Source organism: Leuciscus leuciscus, assembly GCF_965113295.1.
Source record: "Leuciscus leuciscus genome assembly, chromosome: 14".
Lineage (NCBI taxonomy): Eukaryota > Metazoa > Chordata > Actinopteri > Cypriniformes > Leuciscidae > Leuciscus > Leuciscus leuciscus.
Genome location: NC_138738.1, coordinates 32,387,729 through 32,408,859, shown reverse-complemented (window position 1 = coordinate 32,408,859; position 21,131 = coordinate 32,387,729). Strand labels below are relative to the sequence as shown.

The window sequence follows — 21,131 nt, the reverse complement described above, 5'->3', positions numbered from 1 at the left end:
ACATTAGCTATGCTATGTGCTATGTCTATAGGTTGATTTCGAGTGATTTTATCTAACTTTGAACAATTTTAAGATGGAAATTTGTGTAACGAATGAGAATCCCTCAATTATCACATTTATTTTTAATCAAAATGACTTTCAGCTTTGCTATATGTGAGACTAAACTGTTTATAAACTGTTTATAAGTGACTAACTGTAGGATATTGTAGGATAGGCCTATTCGGAATAAAAACATGCACACACACACACACACACACACACACACAAAAAAAAACGTTGTTGGGGCTAAAGAAAAGTAATTTACTGCCCCTTAAGTTGTTGTCCCAAACCTGTAGTTTCTTTCTTCTGTTGAACACAAAAGAAGATATTTTGAATAATGTTGGTAACCAAAGTGACTGAACCCTGACTTCCATAGTAGGAAAAAACATACTATGGAAGTCAATGGAGTCTGTCAGCTGTTTGTTTAGAAAGAAAGAAACTCATACAGGTTTGGAGCAACATGAGGGTGAGTAAATTATGACAAAATTTTCATTTTTGAGTGAACTATCCCTTTAAGGCCCAAAAACACTGTTAGGTTGTCAAAGGTAGCAGCCCCAACAAAATACTTGTTCAACTAATATCTATACAGTACGGAATGATGCAACGTGAGTTTACATTAACTGATCCAATCAAAATGCAGATTATTTTTGTGAAAGATGTCTGTAGGCTACTTTTATTAGCTTCAAGATTACTTAGTTAATTAATGAAATCATTTTAATCAAGAAAGCCTTTTTGGTGTCCTCGTTTGGACTATTGGGAGGTCTACAGTGAAGTGTTGTTTCAACTGCCAAGTTTTGGAAACACATGGAAATTAGTACATGAATGTACATTTTCAGAGTCATGTCGTGATAGTGGTGTGCTTTGCTCGGAACTGATTTATACCATTTATTTGTTTTAGTTTTGCACTCGGTAACATCATTAAGTTTAATCATTGACAGTAAATGTGACGGGTAAAAGTTTGCCCGGCGGTGACGGGTGCAAAATCCATAGCGCGCGATGACACGCGGGGCGCAAAACCTGCGGAGATTTAAATGCGCACGGAGTCACGGACCGTCACGCCACAGGACAATCCTTTCACTCAACAGCAGCGATATGCCACAAACCAGCGCTTTTTGTTTTTCGGTTGTTGGTTAAAGAAGGGTAATCTAAAGTAAAGTCTTAGGTCTACTGGAACACCGCTACAATGAATAAACTCAGTCCTTTCAGTAATCTCGCCAAGTTGATCTCAAAGTCGTCTGATAATGGGCCAGTCAGTGTGGAGAAGCTCTGCATGGAAGACTGCAAACCTTTGTGCCGCTGCGGGCCGGACCTTTGCGTTTGTTCTTCCTCACAAAATAGTAAAGATGGACTTAAGGAATATAAGGTTAGTTTCATTCAAAACAATTACATAAAGTTTAATTAAGAAAATTCATAAAATTGTGTTTTTTGTTTTTTTTTACAGGCTATGTAGCCTGTGTAGACTATTATACAGTTGGCTAAAAAATGTGGACTTAAGCTACACAAAAGTGTGTGAATTTCATTTGGTTATATTAAAGTGCTAGTAACTTTAGAAGTAACTTCTCTTATGCTTTTTGGCCATTAATTGGTCTTGCAGTGATTTTTGTGGATGTATGAAGTCAGTTGTCCTGAAGTTAACAGGCTTTCAGCAGATATGCCTCAAAATATAGACATATGCACAAAGTGTCAATTCTTTTTGTTTTTATTTCAAATAAATTTATTTTTATTTTAAACATACGTCTATATTAATTTATTTCAGTTATACATTTGAAATGCTTTGTTTGAAATAGTGTGCTATCTTACTTTTATCTTTTATTATGTAATGCCAAGATTTGAACTAGGGGCCCATAGATAATATAGGTTATATATTTCCACTTCTTAAATGAGCATTAACTTCTAGACTTTTAAATCTGTATCTATTAGAAGGTTAAATGTCCAATTCAGTAACATTAATATAAATACAAATAGCAAGTAAAGAATGAACGACAACAATTATTTCCACTGTAAAACTTTTTACAGTCTTGACTCTTTTGGCCACAGAGAAACTTTAGCTCTTTCGATCAAAGCCTGTTGCATAAAAAATGCATAAAGTACAAATAAAAATGGCACTTTGGATCAAATTTGATCAACACTCAGTTGTAATCATGTAAAAGTCATTGAGTAGTAAAATAGGTGGAGTAAATTCCAAGTCTTGTGATTTGATTGTTCAGTCAGACAACCTTTACTAATCTGCTCTAATACTTCTCTGTGTGTGTGTAGCAAGTGCTTTGTTGTAGAGCCTCAGATTTAGAGCCAGTTTATTTGGTTCAGTTGAGTGTTTTCACTAAGAATTTTTAATACGTTTAAAATGCCTTGAAGGTAGAATCACGTCAATGATACAAAGCGACATACATTATATTTCTCAACTGGTAATATCTGTAAGCTAATAAGTTGATGCTCAGTTTCTCTGTTTGTTTAGGAGAAAGGAAGTCCACGGGAGGACTGGACCCCTGAAAAACATGCTTTTGATAATCTTGGTTATGAATCAGAGGGTCCCAATGGATTGAAGCACAATTTGGGCCACCAATTAGTGGTCGAGGAGACTGAGGTGAAGATCCGGGTGCAGGGAATGACATGTCAATCATGTGTTCGATCTATTGAGGAGCGCATTGGAAGTCTTCAAGGTGTTGTTGGCGTCCAGGTGTCTTTGAGCGATAAAGAAGCCTCTTTGAGGTTTAACCCTGCAAAGGTTACACCTGAGGATTTGAGAAAACATATTGAGGATATGGGGTTTGATGCTTCACTTCTGGTCTTGCCAAGCCAACTACAGCCTTCGACGACTGATTGGTCTGAGGTGACATTGGGTGTAGAAGGGATGCATTGCGGGTCATGTGTGAAGAACATAACAGACACCTTGTCGGGAATGTTAGGTGTGAACGCTGTATTTGTTTCATTGGAAAAAGGAAGTGTGGACCTTAGATTCGACCCGTCTCTGCTAACCCTGGAGACAGTTAAAGGGTTCTTAGAGGAGATTCCACCAGGGAATTTTAGGGTTTCCATTCCTGGTTGGAACTCTACATTGAATTCCACCAAAATTCCACTCCAGAGTGTCACCATTGGAATTGAAGGGATGACATGCAACTCTTGTGTTCAAGCCATAGAGGGAATTGTGTCCCAGAGAGCTGGGGTACGCTCCATAAAAGTTTGCTTACAGGAAAAGAATGGATTTGTAACATTTGACTCCAGCGTGACCTGTCCAGAAGAACTGCGGGCAGCAATTGAGGACATGGGATTTGAAGCGTGGCTGGATCAAGGTAGTGAATACATATTATAATACGTATCTCACACAGTGAAGATCATCTTTCTCACAGGGACCACTAATAGATATCTTGTCTAGACAGTGGCTTCTTCTCTGCCAGCAAAATCTGTCCAGAACAATGGTTTCCTTGGTTATCACACAGGTTGCCATTCTAGAATAACATGAAGTGTACTTGAATGACTCAAACCCAGACATGGCAACCTTTAAAAGGGAAAGTGGGTGAGTTAATCGGATTAAAGAGGCTTTAGGTAGACTGCTCTCTCTCTCTCTTTCTCTCTCTGAAATATTCATAACCTTTTAACTGTGATCCCTAAACATAAAGCCATTTAAAAAAATATTTGCTGTAGGATGTATATATATACACACACTATAGCAAGCTACAAGCAGGTTTATTATGTTAGAGACTGATTTTGTTTTGCTAGCCACCATTTCTATCCCACATGTAAATGCAGCTCACTTCACTGAACGTGTCACGGATTGATGATGTAAAACTCTGGACGAGTCTTCTTGTGTGCATCTGTTTTTAATGCGTCTTGACTGCCGAACAGTTTGACATTAATATCAACTGAGATACGTGACATGGCTTTCAGTGGGGATCATGTTCTTACAGTATAAAGAAACAGTCGTAAAGGACTATTATAAATCATACAGTGTGTACCCGGCTTTAATGGTGCTCCAGACAGTCATGTAGTGTGAGAAGAACAGCGATCCAATGACATCGTGCAGTGTACCATCATAAATAAACTAAAACTTAAAACTTAATCAAAACATATAGACATATTTAAAACAACATAACAAATAAAAATGACAAAAACACTTAAACATTTTCAAATTAAAATGAAAACAAAAATATAAAAATAAAATCAAATTCATAATATTAACAAAAATTATAATAGTGCATCAATGATAAAATAACTGGCTAAAAGAATAAAAAAAAATTACAAATAATTCTTCCCTTATGTTCAGTATGCACATTAAATGTCTTCCATACTGTGCACAATTATTTATCTCTTTAATAGATTCTGGAGTTTGTGAAGTTCCATCAAGCAGTCAGATGTCAAGTGGTGTGAAACACCTGCCCTCACAAGACCACACATCCAAATCTTCACTAAGTGAAATCACCAAAGATAACCTCTGTGGCTCAGAGGAAAGAGAGACACGGAAATGTTTTGTTCTTGTGACAGGAATGACCTGTGCATCCTGTGTGGCCAACATTGAGAGAAACCTGTTGAAACATGAAGGTAAAAATGGCATTCAGGATTAAGAGTACTTTTTTGAACTTTATTTAAATAGCTATCAGTATCATATAATAAGCAACAGTGGTTTGATTTGTATGTGTATTGATTGTCTAGGTATTAAATCCGTATTAGTCGCCCTGATGTGTGGAAAGGCAGAGGTGAAGTATGATCCCAGGCTTTTGGACCCAGCACAGATCGTCCAACTTATCTCTCGGTTAGGGTTTGGCGCCTCAGTGATGGAAGAGAACACAGTCCAGGATGGTGTCTTGGATCTCTCTGTGAGTGTCTGGCAGTGTTATTAATATAACTTAAAGCGATAGTTCACCCAAAAATGAAAATTCTGTCATCATTTACTCACCTTCAAGTTGTTCCAAACCTGTATGAATTTCTATCTTCTGCTGAACACAAAAGAAGATATTTTGAAGAATATGGGCAAACAAATAGTTGATGGACCCCACTGACTTCCATATATATAAAAAAAAAAAATGGGTCTAAATATGTTATTCTCTTTAGATATTTGAAACTGATATATATTAAACAGATATTGTTTTTTGTTTTTTATATTTTTATAAAACATTTTATCACAAGATTCTCAAAAATGTTGTTACCTCTAAATTATTAGTCATTTTTATTAAAAACAATATGAGTAACAGCCATTATCAATAAAATTGAGTCTTTTTTATTAGTACTTAAAGGAACAGCTTTCACTTAAAATATCTTTTTATACACTGGTTGTTTGAAACACAAGAAGAATATTCAGTCATAATAATATAATTTATCGATATCGCACAAATTAAAACTAAGTGTATTGCAGTCTATGAGTTTTTTCACCCTTTTATATCTGCCAAATCTCAAGTCATCTTTCCCCAATAAATGTATTCAAACATTTTTCACTGCTTGAATTAAAAAGTTATTGTATTTACAGGAAACATGATCACCACAAAAGGCAAAACATTATGTATTTGGTGACACTTTATTTTACAGTGTCCTTTGTTACATGTACTTACCATAGATAATTACATGCAACTAACCCAAATTCTAATCCTACCCTAACCCTATAGTAAGTACATGTAGTTGCTTAATATTACTCAGTACTTAAATATATAATTACACTGTAACAATGACACCTTAAAATAAAGTGTAACCATATATTTGAATGAAAGGCCAAAGTAAAAAACAACAACAACAACCCGTTGTCCTCTTTATATATATATATATAAAATATATATAAACCAGTGGTAAGAGAGATGAAATGGAAATTCTAATGAAAGTCTGATGTAGAATTCAACAAAAGTATGGTTTGATGTCAGCAATTTCTAGGCCTCTGAGCTTGTTTCAGTCTTGACTGATATTTCATCAGGTCACCGGTATGACATGCGCTTCCTGTGTCCATAACATCGAGAGCAGACTTTTAAGGACAAAGGGAATTCTGGAAGCCTCTGTTGCTTTGGCGACAAACAAAGCTCATGTGAAATTTGACTCGGATTTGGTAGGCTCTCGAGATATCGTTCGGATAATTGAGGTAAACTTATATTTATATTATTGACAAGCATGAGTTTGTTTTAACATAAGTGTCATTTTATGAATTTATTGTTGTTATTCCTTTTCGCTTATTTTATTTGTCAATTTGTCGCTCTCTTCTTTTCCCCCTTTCTATAGGGTTTGGGTTTTGGTGTGTCTTTAATAAAAAACGATGGACTGAACAACACACTGGACCACCAAGAGGAAATTCGGCAGCAAGTATCTCTTTCAAATTGAACCTCTCTTATTTCTGTGTGTGTGTGTGTGTGTGTGTGTGTGTGTGTGTGTGTGTGTGTGGTCAAGGTAAACCCTACGTTATGTGAACAAAATGTCCCCACAAACATGGCAATATCCTTGTCCTTGTCCTTTTTTTGTTTTTTAAAAATGTAAAAATGTGGGTTGTGTTTAGGGGTAGGGTTATGGTTTGTGGATAGAATATACAGTTTGTATAGTATAAAAATCATAATGTCTTTGGAAAGTCCCCACAAAACATAGAAACCAGTGTATATCTGTATAATAGTGTAAACTGCTCTATACCTGCAGATGGAAGCATTCGTTTCTGTTCAGCCTGGTGTTTGGGATCCCAGTGATGGGTTTGATGATCTACATGATAGTGATGGACAGTCAACACAAGGAGCATGGTGGATCCATGCCTGTGGACCAGAACATCCTACCTGGTCTCTCCATCATTAACTTGGCCTTCTTCCTGCTCTGCACACCTGTTCAGGTACCTCCACTGCAGGTTATGGAAGCACATTGGGTCTCATATATTAATAATGGCCTATTTATATGTATGATGGATCTGCCATGAGCCTTAGCAAATCGCACACATACAAAACAAATGTGTCCATCGTCACAAAACAGGGAGCAGAGTGGTCTTCAATTGCAGTGTCACTTAGTTTAATTAGTATACGTTTGATTTAATTATTTAATTATAATAATAATGATTAAGAAGAATATATATGTATAGAATCTAATATTTATAAACTACCGTTAGGGCTTTTATGATTGTTTAATGTTTCTGAAAGAAGTCTCTTATGCTCACCAAGGCTGTATTTATTTGATAAAAATACAGTAAAAAATAGTAATATGGTGAAATATTATTCAAATTTAAATAATTGTATACTATTTTATTATTAAAATGTATTTTATTGAATTTTAAAGGGATACTCCACTTTCTTTGGAAATAGGCTCATTTTACAACTCCCCCAGAGTTAAACAGTTGAGTCTTACCGTTTTCGAATCCAACGTGACCGAGACTAAGTTTGTCTAACCTATTAGACCTATTTTCAGGCGCTGTGTCATATCATTACGCCTGCTGCACTCATGGTACGGCAGCAAAGTTTCTTGATTATTACGCAGGAATGAGAGTATAGTTCCTAGCCATATCAGCCTAGAAAATCGCAACTTTTCATTTTCCGTCGGTCTTAGTACACGATGTAACTACAGAAGAGTCAAGTTTTAAATAGGAAAAATATCGAAACTCTTTGGTCATTTTTTTGAGAGAGATGCTAATGGTCCTGTCCGATTCAATGATCTATGCTAAGCTATGCTAAAAGTGGTACCGCCAGACCCGGAGATCGGCTGAATGGATTCGAAAACGGTAAGACTCAACTGTTTAACTCTGGGGGAGTTGTAAAATGAGCCTATTTCCAAAAAAAGTGGAGTATCCCTTTAAGCATCATTACTCCAATTTTCAGTGTTAATCCACACAAAGCTTTGGAACAAATTAGTGAATAAATGATTTAATGACTCATTAGTTTCGTTCCTGAATGAATGGAGTTTTTGAATTAATTGTATGAGTGAATGATATTAATAACTCACATGTAAAGGAAGTCGCTTGTCGCCACCTACTGGCCTGGATGTAATCTGTAGAAAGATTCACTGAACAATCCCCACCACTAAGACTGACTGGAACATGCACTGGTTTTATGCACAGATGTGATTGGCTAGTGAATAAAGACCCATTATGAGTCAGCGATTGTATTGATTAGATGTTTAGTGGTTCAGATTTAGTAGCCGTTACTAATGTTTTTTTATATAATTAGGTGGCCTAATATTTTACTGTGAATATTTATTTTATAAAGGTCATACATAATAGTTTGAGTGACAGCCGATGAATCTTTAATATTATTTCTCTCTTTTTCTGATTATTCTATAATCTCATTAAGTTTCTAGGTGGCCGATACTTCTACATACAAGCATACCGTTCGCTAAAACATGGTGTAGCCAACATGGATGTGCTCATTGTCTTGGCAACCACCATTGCATACGTGTATTCATTCATTGTGCTGATCGTGGCCATGATTGAAGGAGCCAAACAGAGTCCTCTGACATTCTTTGATACGCCTCCGATGCTTTTTGTGTTCATCGCTCTAGGACGCTGGCTGGAGCATGTTGCTAAGGTAAAGAAACATCAAGAAAACTCAAATGATCACTCTTTAGGACAGTAAACTTAGCAGTGACAAAATTATACTGTTTCTGACAATGGTAAATGTGTTATAAATACTGAGAGGCAGCACATCTTAGGAGATATTTGAAGCATGTTATCAAGTTGAATGTTTTTAATTAGTTCATATGAAATTAGGAAAATTCCTGGCATATCAGCCTAATACCCTAATGGCAAGTATTTCGAGATATTAACCGGCGCTTAGACTCAAAACTGAAAATGGGGATTAAAGAGATAATTCTAGGTGATCTGACCCTTCAAAATGTCTTTTGTTGGTGTCAACCTAATGTAGTAAATTAAAAATTGGTCATTATAATATATTTTGCATTAGTCTATGAAATAAAGTTTAAATAAAGCCAATTAATTTAGATGTTACCATATAAAAGACTTTGTTTTGGTTACATAACAAAACCTTTTTTTTTTAAATCCCTTATGAGGAAATTAGTAAGCTTTTGACTGGCGGTCATTTCCATATCCATATTTTAATATACACTTACAGTATCTTGATATTTCCCACACAACCTAATTTATTAGCAAGCTGTTAAGGCCGTATATCACATTATTGGCCTGCATACTGAGTTTTTTTTATTGCTTTTTACATGTATTTTTATATGCATTTGCTTTTTACATGCAACAAAAATCATTGTATCAGAGAATGCTTATTTAAAACCAAATAACGTTGATTTAATAGATTTGTACAATTATTTGTTTATCTTGTGGGATGTGAATGCATGCATGCTGCTTTACGGCAGCAGTGGTTTATGACCCTTTGTTTATTATGTCTGGTGCTGTAATTTCTCTGCAATGGATTCACTCACATGCTTCAAATGGGTGCTATCATTATGTCATAAAAATGCTGAAATAATGAAATCCCCAAGCTGCTCTGAACTCTCTTTAGTTTAATCAGTAACAGGAACAGCCACAAATACTGAAACTTCTGTTTTGATAATGCCGTACCTACGTTTTTTACATTTTAGTACAAAAGCTGTGCTATATAAAAGTTAGCATCCTAGCCAAAAACTGTCTGATTTTTTTTATGCCATTTATCTGAAATAGATTATAACGATATAACAAACCGGCAGCAAAGAATTTATTCAAATAGAATTTTTATGTGCATGTTCTTAAGACGATTATGCATGATAAATTAACTTGTTTTCCTATATCGGAGTAAGATCATAAACGGCTTTAGCATAAACCGATCGATTGTTGCCCCTTCCCCCGATTTCACCCGGCATTAAAACACATTTACCTTTCTGTCAGCTTATTGTAGTGTGTGTGATTTACCTCTGTTCTGTCAGCTTATTGTAGTGTGTGTGTATGATTTGTGACAGGAACTCGTCCTTTCAGAGTGAGTGTTTCACGGTAGGGCAGGAGAAAATATGACATGTGACATATGGTTCTGGGGTTCTGCAGTTGGTTTTTATTGCAATGATGCAGCAGCCTTTGTGAAACAGAAAACACAAAATCTAAGGTTATATGGTCGGACTGTTTATGTGAGCTTACCATTTGAGCATCATTCTTACCTGAATGAGATAAAAACTCATGATTTTTGCCTTTATTTTGTCCTTTCAGAGTAAAACTTCTGAGGCTCTGGCTAAACTCATGTCACTTCAGGCCACAGATGCCACTGTAGTGTCCCTGGGCCGAGACAACATCATCATCAGGTTCAGTTCACTCTCTAGAGTCTACTGAAGTCATTATATAAGCTTTTAGCTAGAAACTAATCATATTTCAGGGGTGCTCATAAGTGAATTGGATACTTCAGTTATGACTGATAGCGGGGGTCAGCAACCTTTTTGACATGATGTGCCGTTTTAGTTTTTTCATATTTTGATATCAACCTTCTTATTTACAGTAGATGTATCAAATTTTGTCTTGTCAAAATGAACACCTTGACTCCTGTAAAAAAAAAAAAAAAAATCCTCCAAGGACATGCCAGCAAACCCGAACACACAAAATGATTGACAGGCAAGGAGTGTAAGTGTGAGGCAACAGGAGCAGGGTTGAGCACCCCTGACATGAATTTGAATACTGAATGGTGTTGATTGATGTGTGTGCTGTGTTGCATGAGACGTTTGCAAAATTAAACTGTAAATTTCCTTTCATGTGTCAGAGAAGAGCAGGTATCTGTGGATCTGGTGCAGAGAGGTGACGTGGTAAAGGTGGCACCAGGGGGGAAGTTCCCTGTTGACGGGAAGGTCATTGCAGGCACGTCTATGGCTGATGAGTCCCTTATCACTGGTAAGACTTTGACTTATTCAGTGGGGGTTTGTGTGGTTTAGGATGTTAAATTTGTAAACAGTGTCATAGTACATACATTGTAGGTTTTCCCAGTGATTCAGAAACGTCATTCTGATTTTAAGTTAAAGGTGCAGTGTGCTTATAGTTGTCTTTGCATATTAAGCTTGGATAGGAGAAAGTGTCTTAACATAAAAAGTACACAAATGACCTTTGGTGAAAAATGAAAGGGTTAGTTCACCCAAAAATGAAAAGTCTGTCAAAAAGTTTTAGTCTCATGTCGTTCCAAATCCATAAGACTTTTATTCATCTTCAAAACACAAATTATGATTTTTAATGAAATAGCAGAGATTTCGGTCTCTCCATTGAAAGTCTATTTACCCAAAACTCAGCGAACAGTGATTACAACATTCAAATTTGGTCATGGAAGCTCAAGCATGATCAATGCTTATTCAGAAGACTCGGATTAAACTGCTCAATTCATATGGATTTATTTTACGATCTCTTTATGAATGTTTTGAAGCATCATAGTTTTGTGTGAATTGACATTTAATAGAGGGACAGAAATGTCTCAGATTTCATTAAAAATATCTACATTTGAGTTCCGAAGATGAGCAAAATTCTTATGGGTTTGGAACGGCATAAGAGTGAGTAGCTAAACGAACTGAAGCTGACAAAATGTTCCTTTTTGAGTGAACTATCCCTTTATTTTTTCATATGGGAGTTAGTACTCCCATATGTTTGAGTGCCTGCTCAAAGTATGATTTTTGGTTTCTGGCTTCAACTTCTGCTTTTTCCTAGTGATCTATCATGTTCATTAGTAATATTAGCGTTATATTGGTCCAAGGGTCCAAAGCTGCCTGATGAATCCTAAGAATCGGAAATCCTAACTGAAAGTCTATTTATCATTCCAGGAGAGCCAATGCCGGTGATTAAGAAACCTGGCAGTTGCGTGATTGCAGGCTCTATTAACGCTCATGGAGCTCTACTAGTGGAATCCACACATGTAGGGTCAGAGACCACGCTCAGCCAGATAGTCAAACTAGTGGAAGAGGCACAGACATCAAAGGTAGTAATTCATGTACACAAACATGATACAAACACACTCGGACATGTGTGCAAACAAACCTTTGCTTTTAGAGGTATCAGCAATATAATAAGAGGCCGAGAGTAAAAAAATCCTGCAAATGAACATGCATGCGCATACAAAAGCAAGTTTCCTCTCCTATTTAATTTTACTTGGGCTTGCCGTCTTTTAAAATATTTATTCATGATTAATCTAAAAATGCTTATGTAGTTTTTTTATGTTACATGGTAATGTATATGTACATGTGTGTAGTTAAAATGTAATAGAATTTTTTATTTTTATTAAATCAAATCAGGGAAAATTTTTATAAGGACATTTGTGTGAACAGAAGAAATGTAGGCCTATCTCTAAATGAATAATATCCAGTCAAACTATAATTTACATATCCATGTTACAAGTAAAAATAAATACATTTATATTTACTTTCAATTTGTCACGATTATGTTGTGTTTGTTTCATTTTCAAGGACTTTTAGTTCATCGTCGATTCTTGTGTTTGCCTTTTGTTTTCATCTGTTGCCATTGTTACTCATTGTTTCATTGACACACACATTTTCCTCATTTGTTCATTAGTTCCAGTGTATATATGCCCTCAGTTTAATTTGTTTGTTGTCTGGTGTTGGTTGTGTTTAAGTGCACACCGTTAGGTTGCTTTTTTCTTGATTTGATGTATTTTCTTGTTGGATTTTACTCTTTTGTTTTGTTTAATAAAGACTACGCACATCGTTTTCCTCCTAAGCCCAGCCGTGACACAAGTTTACCTTCATATTTATTCTTAATTTTCACTTTTATTTTTACTTGGTCTTATAATCTATTAAAATATTTATTCATGATTAATCTAAAAATTGTGTATGTAGTTAATTAAATTCAAAGACAATTAAATATAAGGCATTTTATGAGGACATTTGTGTGAACAGAAGAGAATTAAACACTAAATTAATAACATCCGCTCAATCTGTTACTTTTATTTTTTTACATATTTGTTATAAATAAAAACATTCTTACTTTAGATTGTTGTAATGATATAACTGTCCTCTTCTTTTGGCAGGCACCGATTCAACAGTTAGCCGACAGATTGAGTGGCTATTTCGTTCCGTTCATAATGGTCATCTCCTTGCTAACAGTGGTAGCATGGCTCATCATTGGCTTTCTGGACTTTGACATTGTGGCAAAGTATTTCCCTGTGAGTTACAGTAATTCATCAACTGTGTGTAAACGCAAGCATGTGTGCGAGAAGAAAAAACTAGAAAAAGTCTCTAACCTAAGTATGACCTCTACAGGGTTATGAGCAAAACATCTCCCGAACAGATGTGATCGTCCGCTTTGCCTTCCAGGCCTCCATCACAGTTCTGTCCATTGCGTGCCCCTGCTCTCTGGGTCTGGCAACCCCTACTGCTGTTATGGTGGGCACAGGGGTGGGCGCTCAGAATGGCATTCTCATAAAGGGAGGAGAACCCCTAGAGATGGCCCACAAGGCAATGCTCAACACTAATTCCTTCTTCTAAGTCTGTATTTATTAAGCTGACATCCCGGGGTGCAGCGGTATTGGAATTTTGCTGGATTTGTATATATTATGTATGTATATACTGTATATATTTTTCTAAAGTTTGGGGTCAGTCAGAGTGATCACTTATTCAGGAAGGACATGTTAACATAATCAAAAGTGACAGTAAAGAATTTTATATTGTTACAACAAAATTATATTTCAAAAACTGCTGTTCTTTTTAACTTTATTCATCAAAAAATCCTGAAATAAATGTTACAGTTTTAACAAAAATATTAAGCAGCACAACTGGTTTTAACATTTTTGATAATAATAAATGTTTCTTGAGAACCAAATCAGCATATTAGAATGGTTTCTGAAGGATCATGAACACTGAAGACTGGAGTAATGATGAAAAATTCAGCTTTGCCACCACAGGAATAAATTACATTTTTTAAATATATTCAAATAGAAAACTGTTATTATAAATGGTAATAATATCTCACAATACCATTATTATTATTTTTTACCGTTTTGATCAAATAAATGTATGATTGGTGAGCATAAGAGACTTTCAAAAACATATTGACCACAAATTGTGTATACTGTAGATACATAATATATAAAAATCCAGCAAAATATATGGTCTCTACAGGCATCATTTATAAAATAAACATGTATATATAATACATTTATAATATAATTTCAAATATACATCTATTATATATATTTATTTTCTATTTTTGTCTAAAACTATATAGTATCTGTATTCTTATATATAGAGACATAGTATATGCAGTTATAAATCTAGCTCAGACAAAAATGTTCAGAGATTCTTTTAGGATTCACTGGGTAATCTGTTAAAACTGGACTCTCTCTTCTCTGCTGCTCCTGCAGGTTGGGGCTGTTATGTTTGATAAGACGGGCACCATCACTAATGGTGTGCCGCTGGTGACCCGAGTACTGGTTCTGTGGGACCGAGCAAGGCTTCCTCTTCGGAAGGTTCTGGCTGTGGTGGGCACCGCCGAGGCCAGCAGTGAACATCCACTGGGCATAGCTGTCGCAAAGCATTGCAAAGAGGTTTGGAAAAGCCACCACACACAACAAACTTTGAAACTTCAGGATAGTATCACATGATCCAGCTGTACATACAAAAGTCTCCAAAATTTAGGAAACATTTTTTTTTCCACCCACTTCTGTTTCCATGTCTGTTTGATGAAAGTGCTCTTGCAGGTTCAAAGAGGTTTCTAAATCTGTCTGCTTCTAAATCTGTCTCTCTGTAGGAGTTGGGAACAGAAACTCTGGGCTCCTGCCATGACTTCCAGGCTGTTCCAGGCTGTGGAATCAGTTGTAAAGTCTCCAACATTGAGGATCTGCTGCAGAACAGCTCAAAGACACAAGAAACAAACACACCCGCAGCAAAGCAAACACCCCTTGTCACTATCCAAGGAGCCACCACAGATGAGAGTAGCTTGGTGGCAGGCACAGATTCAGGGTCAGGTAAGGTAAATGTGGGTTATTGGTGCCTCCTACTGTGAGCTTTGTGTATTACATTTTCAGAGCCCTTTTCCTTTAAAAGGGCCTTTTTCTATTTTTTTCCCCCATAGATATTTTATCATTTTAATATTTCCAGCACTTAACATGGCTTTTGTAGTTTTAAAGCATAAAAGCTTTGTTGTGTGTCAGTTTTCTGTATTTTCATGTATTTATCTATTTATTTATTTCAGTGTGATTGTGTCTCAGATTTCCTTGAATGAATCTCTTGGTGTATGAAGACAGATACACAGTACTGATATATGTATCTGTGTTTTCTCAGATTGCCCCTCATACTCTGTTTTGATCGGGAACAGACAGTGGATGTTGCGGAACGGTTTGGAGGTCACATCTGATGTGGATGATGCCATGAGCAGCCATGAGACTAAAGGACAGACGGCCATACTTGTGGCCATTGATGGTACCGCTCAAGTTCATAAATGACCTTTTGTGTTTATTTGCATGTTAAGAAAATAAGTTTTGTCTAACAGGCATTTATTATTAAAAATAAAAATTTTCTTATATTTGTAACGGTTGGAGGCTGTAGAGAAGCGCACAACGTTAGAGAAAGAAACTTAAACAGTTTTTTATTATAATCCACAAGGAAAACTTAGGAGATAAACTTGGATAACAAACACGTTTGGCATTCACGCAAACAATACTGGACCCAGGAACTGAGACAAAGGGCTTAAAATAACAGGGAAAACTAATGAGTTAACTAATAGAACAACAGGTGAATGAAATCAGTAATTAAGGGAACAAACTGGCACACACTAGGAAACTAATACTTTTTCTGCCTGACGTCCATTTATAATATATTTTGTATTTATTTTTAGTTAAATCAAGCTATTAAAAGAATAGTTCTCCCAAAAATGGAAATAATCCCATAATATACTCACCCTCAAGACATCCTAGGTGCATATGACTTTCTTCTTTCAGCCGATCACAATAGGAGTTATATTAAATAATATCCTGGCTCTTCCCAGCTTTGTAATGGCATTGAATAGTGTCTGGATTTTTGAAGCTCCAAAAAGTGCATCCATTCATCATAAAAGTGATACATACGACTCCAGTGGGTTAATAAAGGCTTTCTCAAGCAAAGCAATGGGTTTTTGTTCGAAATATACCCATAGAAGGGTGACCTCTGACCCGATGTATGGCGTATGACGTAGGCGTAGCGTAAGCTTAGGTGAGAATTGATGAATGTGGAAGCGCAGAGGATAGAGCAAAACAAAACACCAGCCACGAATTAGAAGTCTAAAACGGGAAATTTTAAAGAAAAATATCAGAGGATTTTGATATAAGAGAAGAGTAGCTATGTCATACGTCGGGTCAGAAGTCACCCTTCCGCCAGACTTCGACTCTCTTGTGAACAGACGTACGGCTGTTGCCGGAAGCCAGTAATTATAGTTTTAAATATGGATATTTTTCTTACAAAAACCCATTGCTTTGCTTCAGAAGGCCTTTATTAACCCACTGGAGTCAAATGGATTACTTTTATGATGGATGGATGCACTTTTAAAACTCAGGCACAATTCAATGCCATTACAAAGCTATTTAAAGCTATTATTAATTATAACTCCGATTGTGATCGGCTGAAAGAAGAAAGTCATGTACACCTATGATAACCTGAGGGTGAGTAAATAATGGTATAATTGTCATTTTTGGGTGAACTACTCCTTTAAATGTCAAGCTTTTTTGTCTCAAAAGGTCATCACTTTTTTTCTTCCCCTTTCTGTGTCTTTTTTTTAGGTGTCTTGTGTGCTATGTTAGCTGTGGCAGATACTGTAAAGCCAGAGTCGGCTCTAGCTGTTCACACCCTGTGCAGTATGGGAATAGAGGTCTTCATGATCACAGGAGACAACAGACGTACAGCCCGGGCCATCGCCACACAGGTGCATATCCATACATGCATTTTGCCTAGAACCAAATAAAATATGAGCAGGAATTCATATAATAAAACAAAATAATATAAAATATCACAAGCTGGATTCAAACTCAAGTCATTCACACATAAGCACCACCATTCAGAATATTGAAGTATGTTCATAAAGGTGTGGTCATAATTACATCTGGTCTGTAAATTTTCGCAGATGAATCAGTTATTTGAATATTTCAGAAATTTTGCTATTTTCCCCACGCATATTTCACAACAGTTTCAAGTTGGTCACATTGATTCGCCGCATTGACCAATAGAAAGCGGCTTTGTTTGAAAGTTAGTTCATCTGCAACTAACATTTCTCTAATGTGACCGCCATGTTTCTGACATCCAATTTACATTTTGTGCTTTTGTGTCTTTGACTTTGTCTGATAGTATTTACACCAGAATACACTGTTTTATTTTACAGGTAGGCATCAGGAAGGTGTTTGCAGAAGTCTTGCCCTCCCATAAAGTGGCAAAGGTCCAGGAATTGCAGGAAAGAGGTCTGAAAGTTGCAATGGTGGGCGATGGGGTCAATGACTCGCCTGCTCTTGCCCATGCTGATTTAGGCATCGCCATAGGAACGGGCACTGATGTTGCCATTGAGGCAGCAGATATTGTCCTTATACGGGTGAGTTACCCAATTAAAATAGATTTATCAGGAAATAAAGGGGAAATTCTATTAAAAAAAATTCTATTATGTTTTGTTGATGTAGAATGATCTGCTGGATGTGGTGGCCAGTATCGAGTTGTCTAAAAAAACAGTGCAGAGAATCCGGATAAACTTTGTGTTTGCTCTCATTTATAACTTGCTTGGCATCCCTATTGCAGCAGGTAAACAGATCCAACCACACTGGTTCCAATGTTTTCTTACATTAGTGTGTACTGTGTGCATTCAGTAATAGATGGATGTGGTTTACTGGTTTGAGCCTGATTTTCAGGTGTGTTCATGCCTGTCGGTCTGGTGCTGCAGCCGTGGATGGGCTCTGCTGCGATGGCAGCTTCATCTGTCTCAGTGGTGCTCTCCTCTCTACTGCTGCGACTGTGAGTGCACACTACCGTACACCATCATGATGTGGTCTTCACATTCTACCCGCATGCATCAGTGAACACTTTATAGCTCTTTTCCAAAATCATCCAAAATCATAGGAGTCCTGACACAAAGGCTTTTTAAACAATGTGCGGCAAAATAATGCTGCCTTAAAAGCTGCACTGAATAAAATGTGTTGTTAGGTAACCTAAAATGTGCTTAAATGTGTGTTAGCATCAGAGTTGTTAGATTAGCAACACGCTAACACCAGACCGTGGCTGCATCTGAAATCGCATACCTCCCGAGTCCCTACTATATAGTAGGCAAAAAAGAGTATGTGACAAAAGTATGTCCAAATTCACAGTACTCATAAAAGATTAGGCAAAAAGTCCACGGATGACCTATTACTTCTGGCGAGATTCTGAAGTGTGCGTACGATTGACACTTTACTATCCCATGAGGCCACGGGAGAGGATTTATGAATGGTAGTGAAGCGATGTAACTGACGCTAGTAGGTCACATGATAATGAAATCATGACGAATGTAGTATGTCCAGGTTACATTTATACTACACACATTAATACTATAAAGAACATACCTACTCAAGAGAGTATGCGATTTCGGACGCAGACCTTGTTTTAATTTATAAGCAAACTTGGCCATTTTTAACTTGAATGTGTTACATTATTACAATACAAGACCGTTTTCATCCCCGTCTTGTTTCATTCATCCATCAGCAGTACACAATCCAATTGCTAAATATGCAGTAATGAAGCACACAATCACTCAAGATGGTTTTAATGAGTTGTTAGCTTAGCAAAATGCTTACACCTGACTTTAGCATAGACTGTTAAAAAAAGATGGATGATGTGTTTCCGCCTCCTTCCCATGTAGAAATATTTTTTACTTTGCCGATTATGTCACCCGGAGCCCGAGTCTGCGCAGTATGAGGTGGAGCTGCCCATATTCCTGCATACTCAATCGCAAGCTCAAAGTTTTTATAGCATAAAATAACTAACTAAAACCAAACTTAGCACCTCAACATGTCTGTCTGTAGTTTTTAGTTAGGCTCGTGTCCCATTCGATTACATGGAGATGGCGGGATTTATGACTTATACTGCAGCCAGCCACCAGTGGGCGATCGAAATTCTTTGGCTTAATTTTCAGGAACTTTAGGTGTGTTCATGCCATGTCGTAATTGCCGTAATTACGAGACTCCAACTTGTAAAAGCGTTAGAACAGCTTTGAGTGGAACGTCACATATTGTCATCTCGAAATTACGATAATTAGGACATGGTGTGAACGCAGCATTTATTTCTTTTTTTTTGCCAAATTTGTAAAAGCAGACAGCCATTTTCAACTTGAATGTGCAAGACTTCCAGTGTCTGCCACTTCCAGTTACTTTAGCTGTACAAAAACAGTCCGTAATGCTGGTCGATGTTACAAAATGACATTTGTAATCGTATTATTATAATGTATTAGCTTATTCATAAACACTTGTGCAAAAAGTTTGACCATTTACTACACTTTGTTACTCGTTATAACCTATAGCAGCTAATCAAACAGAAGTCTTAATATAAGTAACTTGTATATTGTATATATAACTGTGCACTTCACATGATGAATGATAATTCAAACTTATTATGCTCCATTTCGGTTAGGATGCTGTCTTGGAGGGTAACTGCCCATGCTGAGGTTTTGAAACAGAGCTCTTCATCATTCCTACTAGGAATCATTTCCCATGACACTGTAAATATCCTTCTCTGTCTCTCTTTTAGCTACAAGAAAACATCAATGGAGGAGTACGAGTCCAGAGCTCAGAGTCATAAGTTCAGTCTGAGTCCATCTCAGGTCAGCACCCACGTAGGACTGGAAAAGCGTCGCTGCAGCCCTCTTTCATTCCGCCGAAGTTTGGACAGACACAGGCGGAGCTTTTCAGGCTCAGGCTCCTCCTCCCTGAAATCAAACTCCTCCCACACCTCCAAAACACAACACAGCACCTGGGGAAGGAACATTGTGTAAAGCAACTAGCCAGGATTAGACTTCATCAGATGACAGTTTGCCAGAAATATTTGATCATAGAACGACATAAATATAACAATTTAAAAAATGTATATAATTTTACAATTATAGATTTTTTTATACTGTTGCTGCAATTACTGTTGTTTGGTAGCAGGAATTTAGCATGAGGATGTAAGCTTTCCCCATGCAGATTTCACAACAGGTTCAAGTTGGTTGATTCACCGCAATGTGAGCTGTCCACCACCAATTTGACCCTTTTTAAGTGGTCTGCTGTCTATTTGAATCAGGATTAGTGATATCAACATTCTCTTTTGATTGCATCAGAGATTGGCAATGTACGCGTTTGTGATCATGCATGTAAAACCAGATACATTTTGTACTAAAAGGGTCATGAAAAATTACTTAAAGCTTGTTTTCTTTTTCTTTACTTTTTTTATACATCTAATGGCAGAATCTAGAAGCCAGTTTCCAATAATGAATACAGTAAGCACCCTTACATTGGTAAAATTCTGGCAACAATTTCTAACAGCATTTGCTTACTAGATCAGATTATTTAACATTGCTCTCTGGCGGTTTGGATTGGATTGATGGATCTGGCGGAATGGATAAATGGATGTATCGGTTTGTACAGTACAAGGTTGATTTGGTGCACATCCTGATTTTTCCAAGTTAGACGCGTTCTTCTGTCATATTTGAATGATTCTTGAACAACATTATTGTCTGAAAATTTATTCCTATCCTAACCCTATCCGTACCCCTAAACCTAACCCTACCCACAAGTTATCCCTAAACTCAGAGGTAAATGATAGTTGGATAACACTGATGTAGAAGCACTTAACCCTGGTTGTAAGCCTAAACTTGACATTAACTTAAACTCATAAACTTGTCCCTCAAATCTGATTGGTTGATTGGAATGTTGTTCCTGGATAAACAAAGATGGTTCTGCTGATTTGGCATTTCTTGGCCAACAGGTCTCAGTAATGTTGAACATTGACAAAGGGCAGGGTGTCCTGCAGAGTTTGACACTTTAATTTTAGAAAAAGTGGATATGTTTATTAAATATACAGTTAGCAGTGTAAAACGAGCCTGTCCATGGGTTTTTAGATACAAAATAAAGTGCATGGTCCCAGCATGGCCTTATATGTGATATTTGTCACTAGTATTGCAGTTACATCATTACAATACAATACAGTTTGAAGTTTTCATCCCCATCCTGTTTCGTTCATCCACCAGCAGTACAATCATATGGCTAAATATACAGTTATGCAGCACACAA

At 36.7% G+C, this 21,131-nt stretch overlaps 1 protein-coding gene across 1 annotated transcript; it reads left to right on the top strand.

Moving 5' to 3' along the window:
• Window positions 1–997: 997 nt before the first annotated feature.
• On the top strand, window positions 998–20,256 carry atp7b (ATPase copper transporting beta). The gene is made up of 21 exons (XM_082189556.1): window positions 998–1,402; window positions 2,495–3,329; window positions 4,354–4,575; window positions 4,687–4,850; window positions 5,933–6,094; window positions 6,232–6,308; window positions 6,637–6,820; window positions 8,265–8,498; window positions 10,115–10,206; window positions 10,656–10,783; window positions 11,695–11,849; window positions 12,915–13,049; window positions 13,147–13,341; window positions 14,247–14,429; window positions 14,633–14,849; window positions 15,166–15,303; window positions 16,635–16,777; window positions 17,231–17,434; window positions 17,520–17,637; window positions 17,745–17,847; window positions 19,612–20,256. The coding sequence occupies exons 1-21, from the start codon at window positions 1,223–1,225 to the stop codon at window positions 19,853–19,855; spliced, it is 4,113 nt and encodes a 1,370-aa protein (XP_082045682.1). The 5' UTR covers window positions 998–1,222; the 3' UTR covers window positions 19,856–20,256.
• The last annotated feature ends 875 nt before the right edge of the window (window positions 20,257–21,131 follow it).

Bases quoted from the DNA above. Each gene is read 5' to 3' on its own strand.
- atp7b (XM_082189556.1), top strand. From the start codon at position 1,223: ATGAATAAACTCAGTCCTTTCAGTAATCTCGCCAAGTTGATCTCAAAG. The intron at 15,304-16,634 runs GTACCGCTCAAG...TCTTTTTTTTAG, and splicing joins CATACTTGTGGCCATTGATG to GTGTCTTGTGTGCTATGTTA. The intron at 17,848-19,611 runs GTGAGTGCACAC...TCTCTCTTTTAG, and splicing joins TCCTCTCTACTGCTGCGACT to CTACAAGAAAACATCAATGG.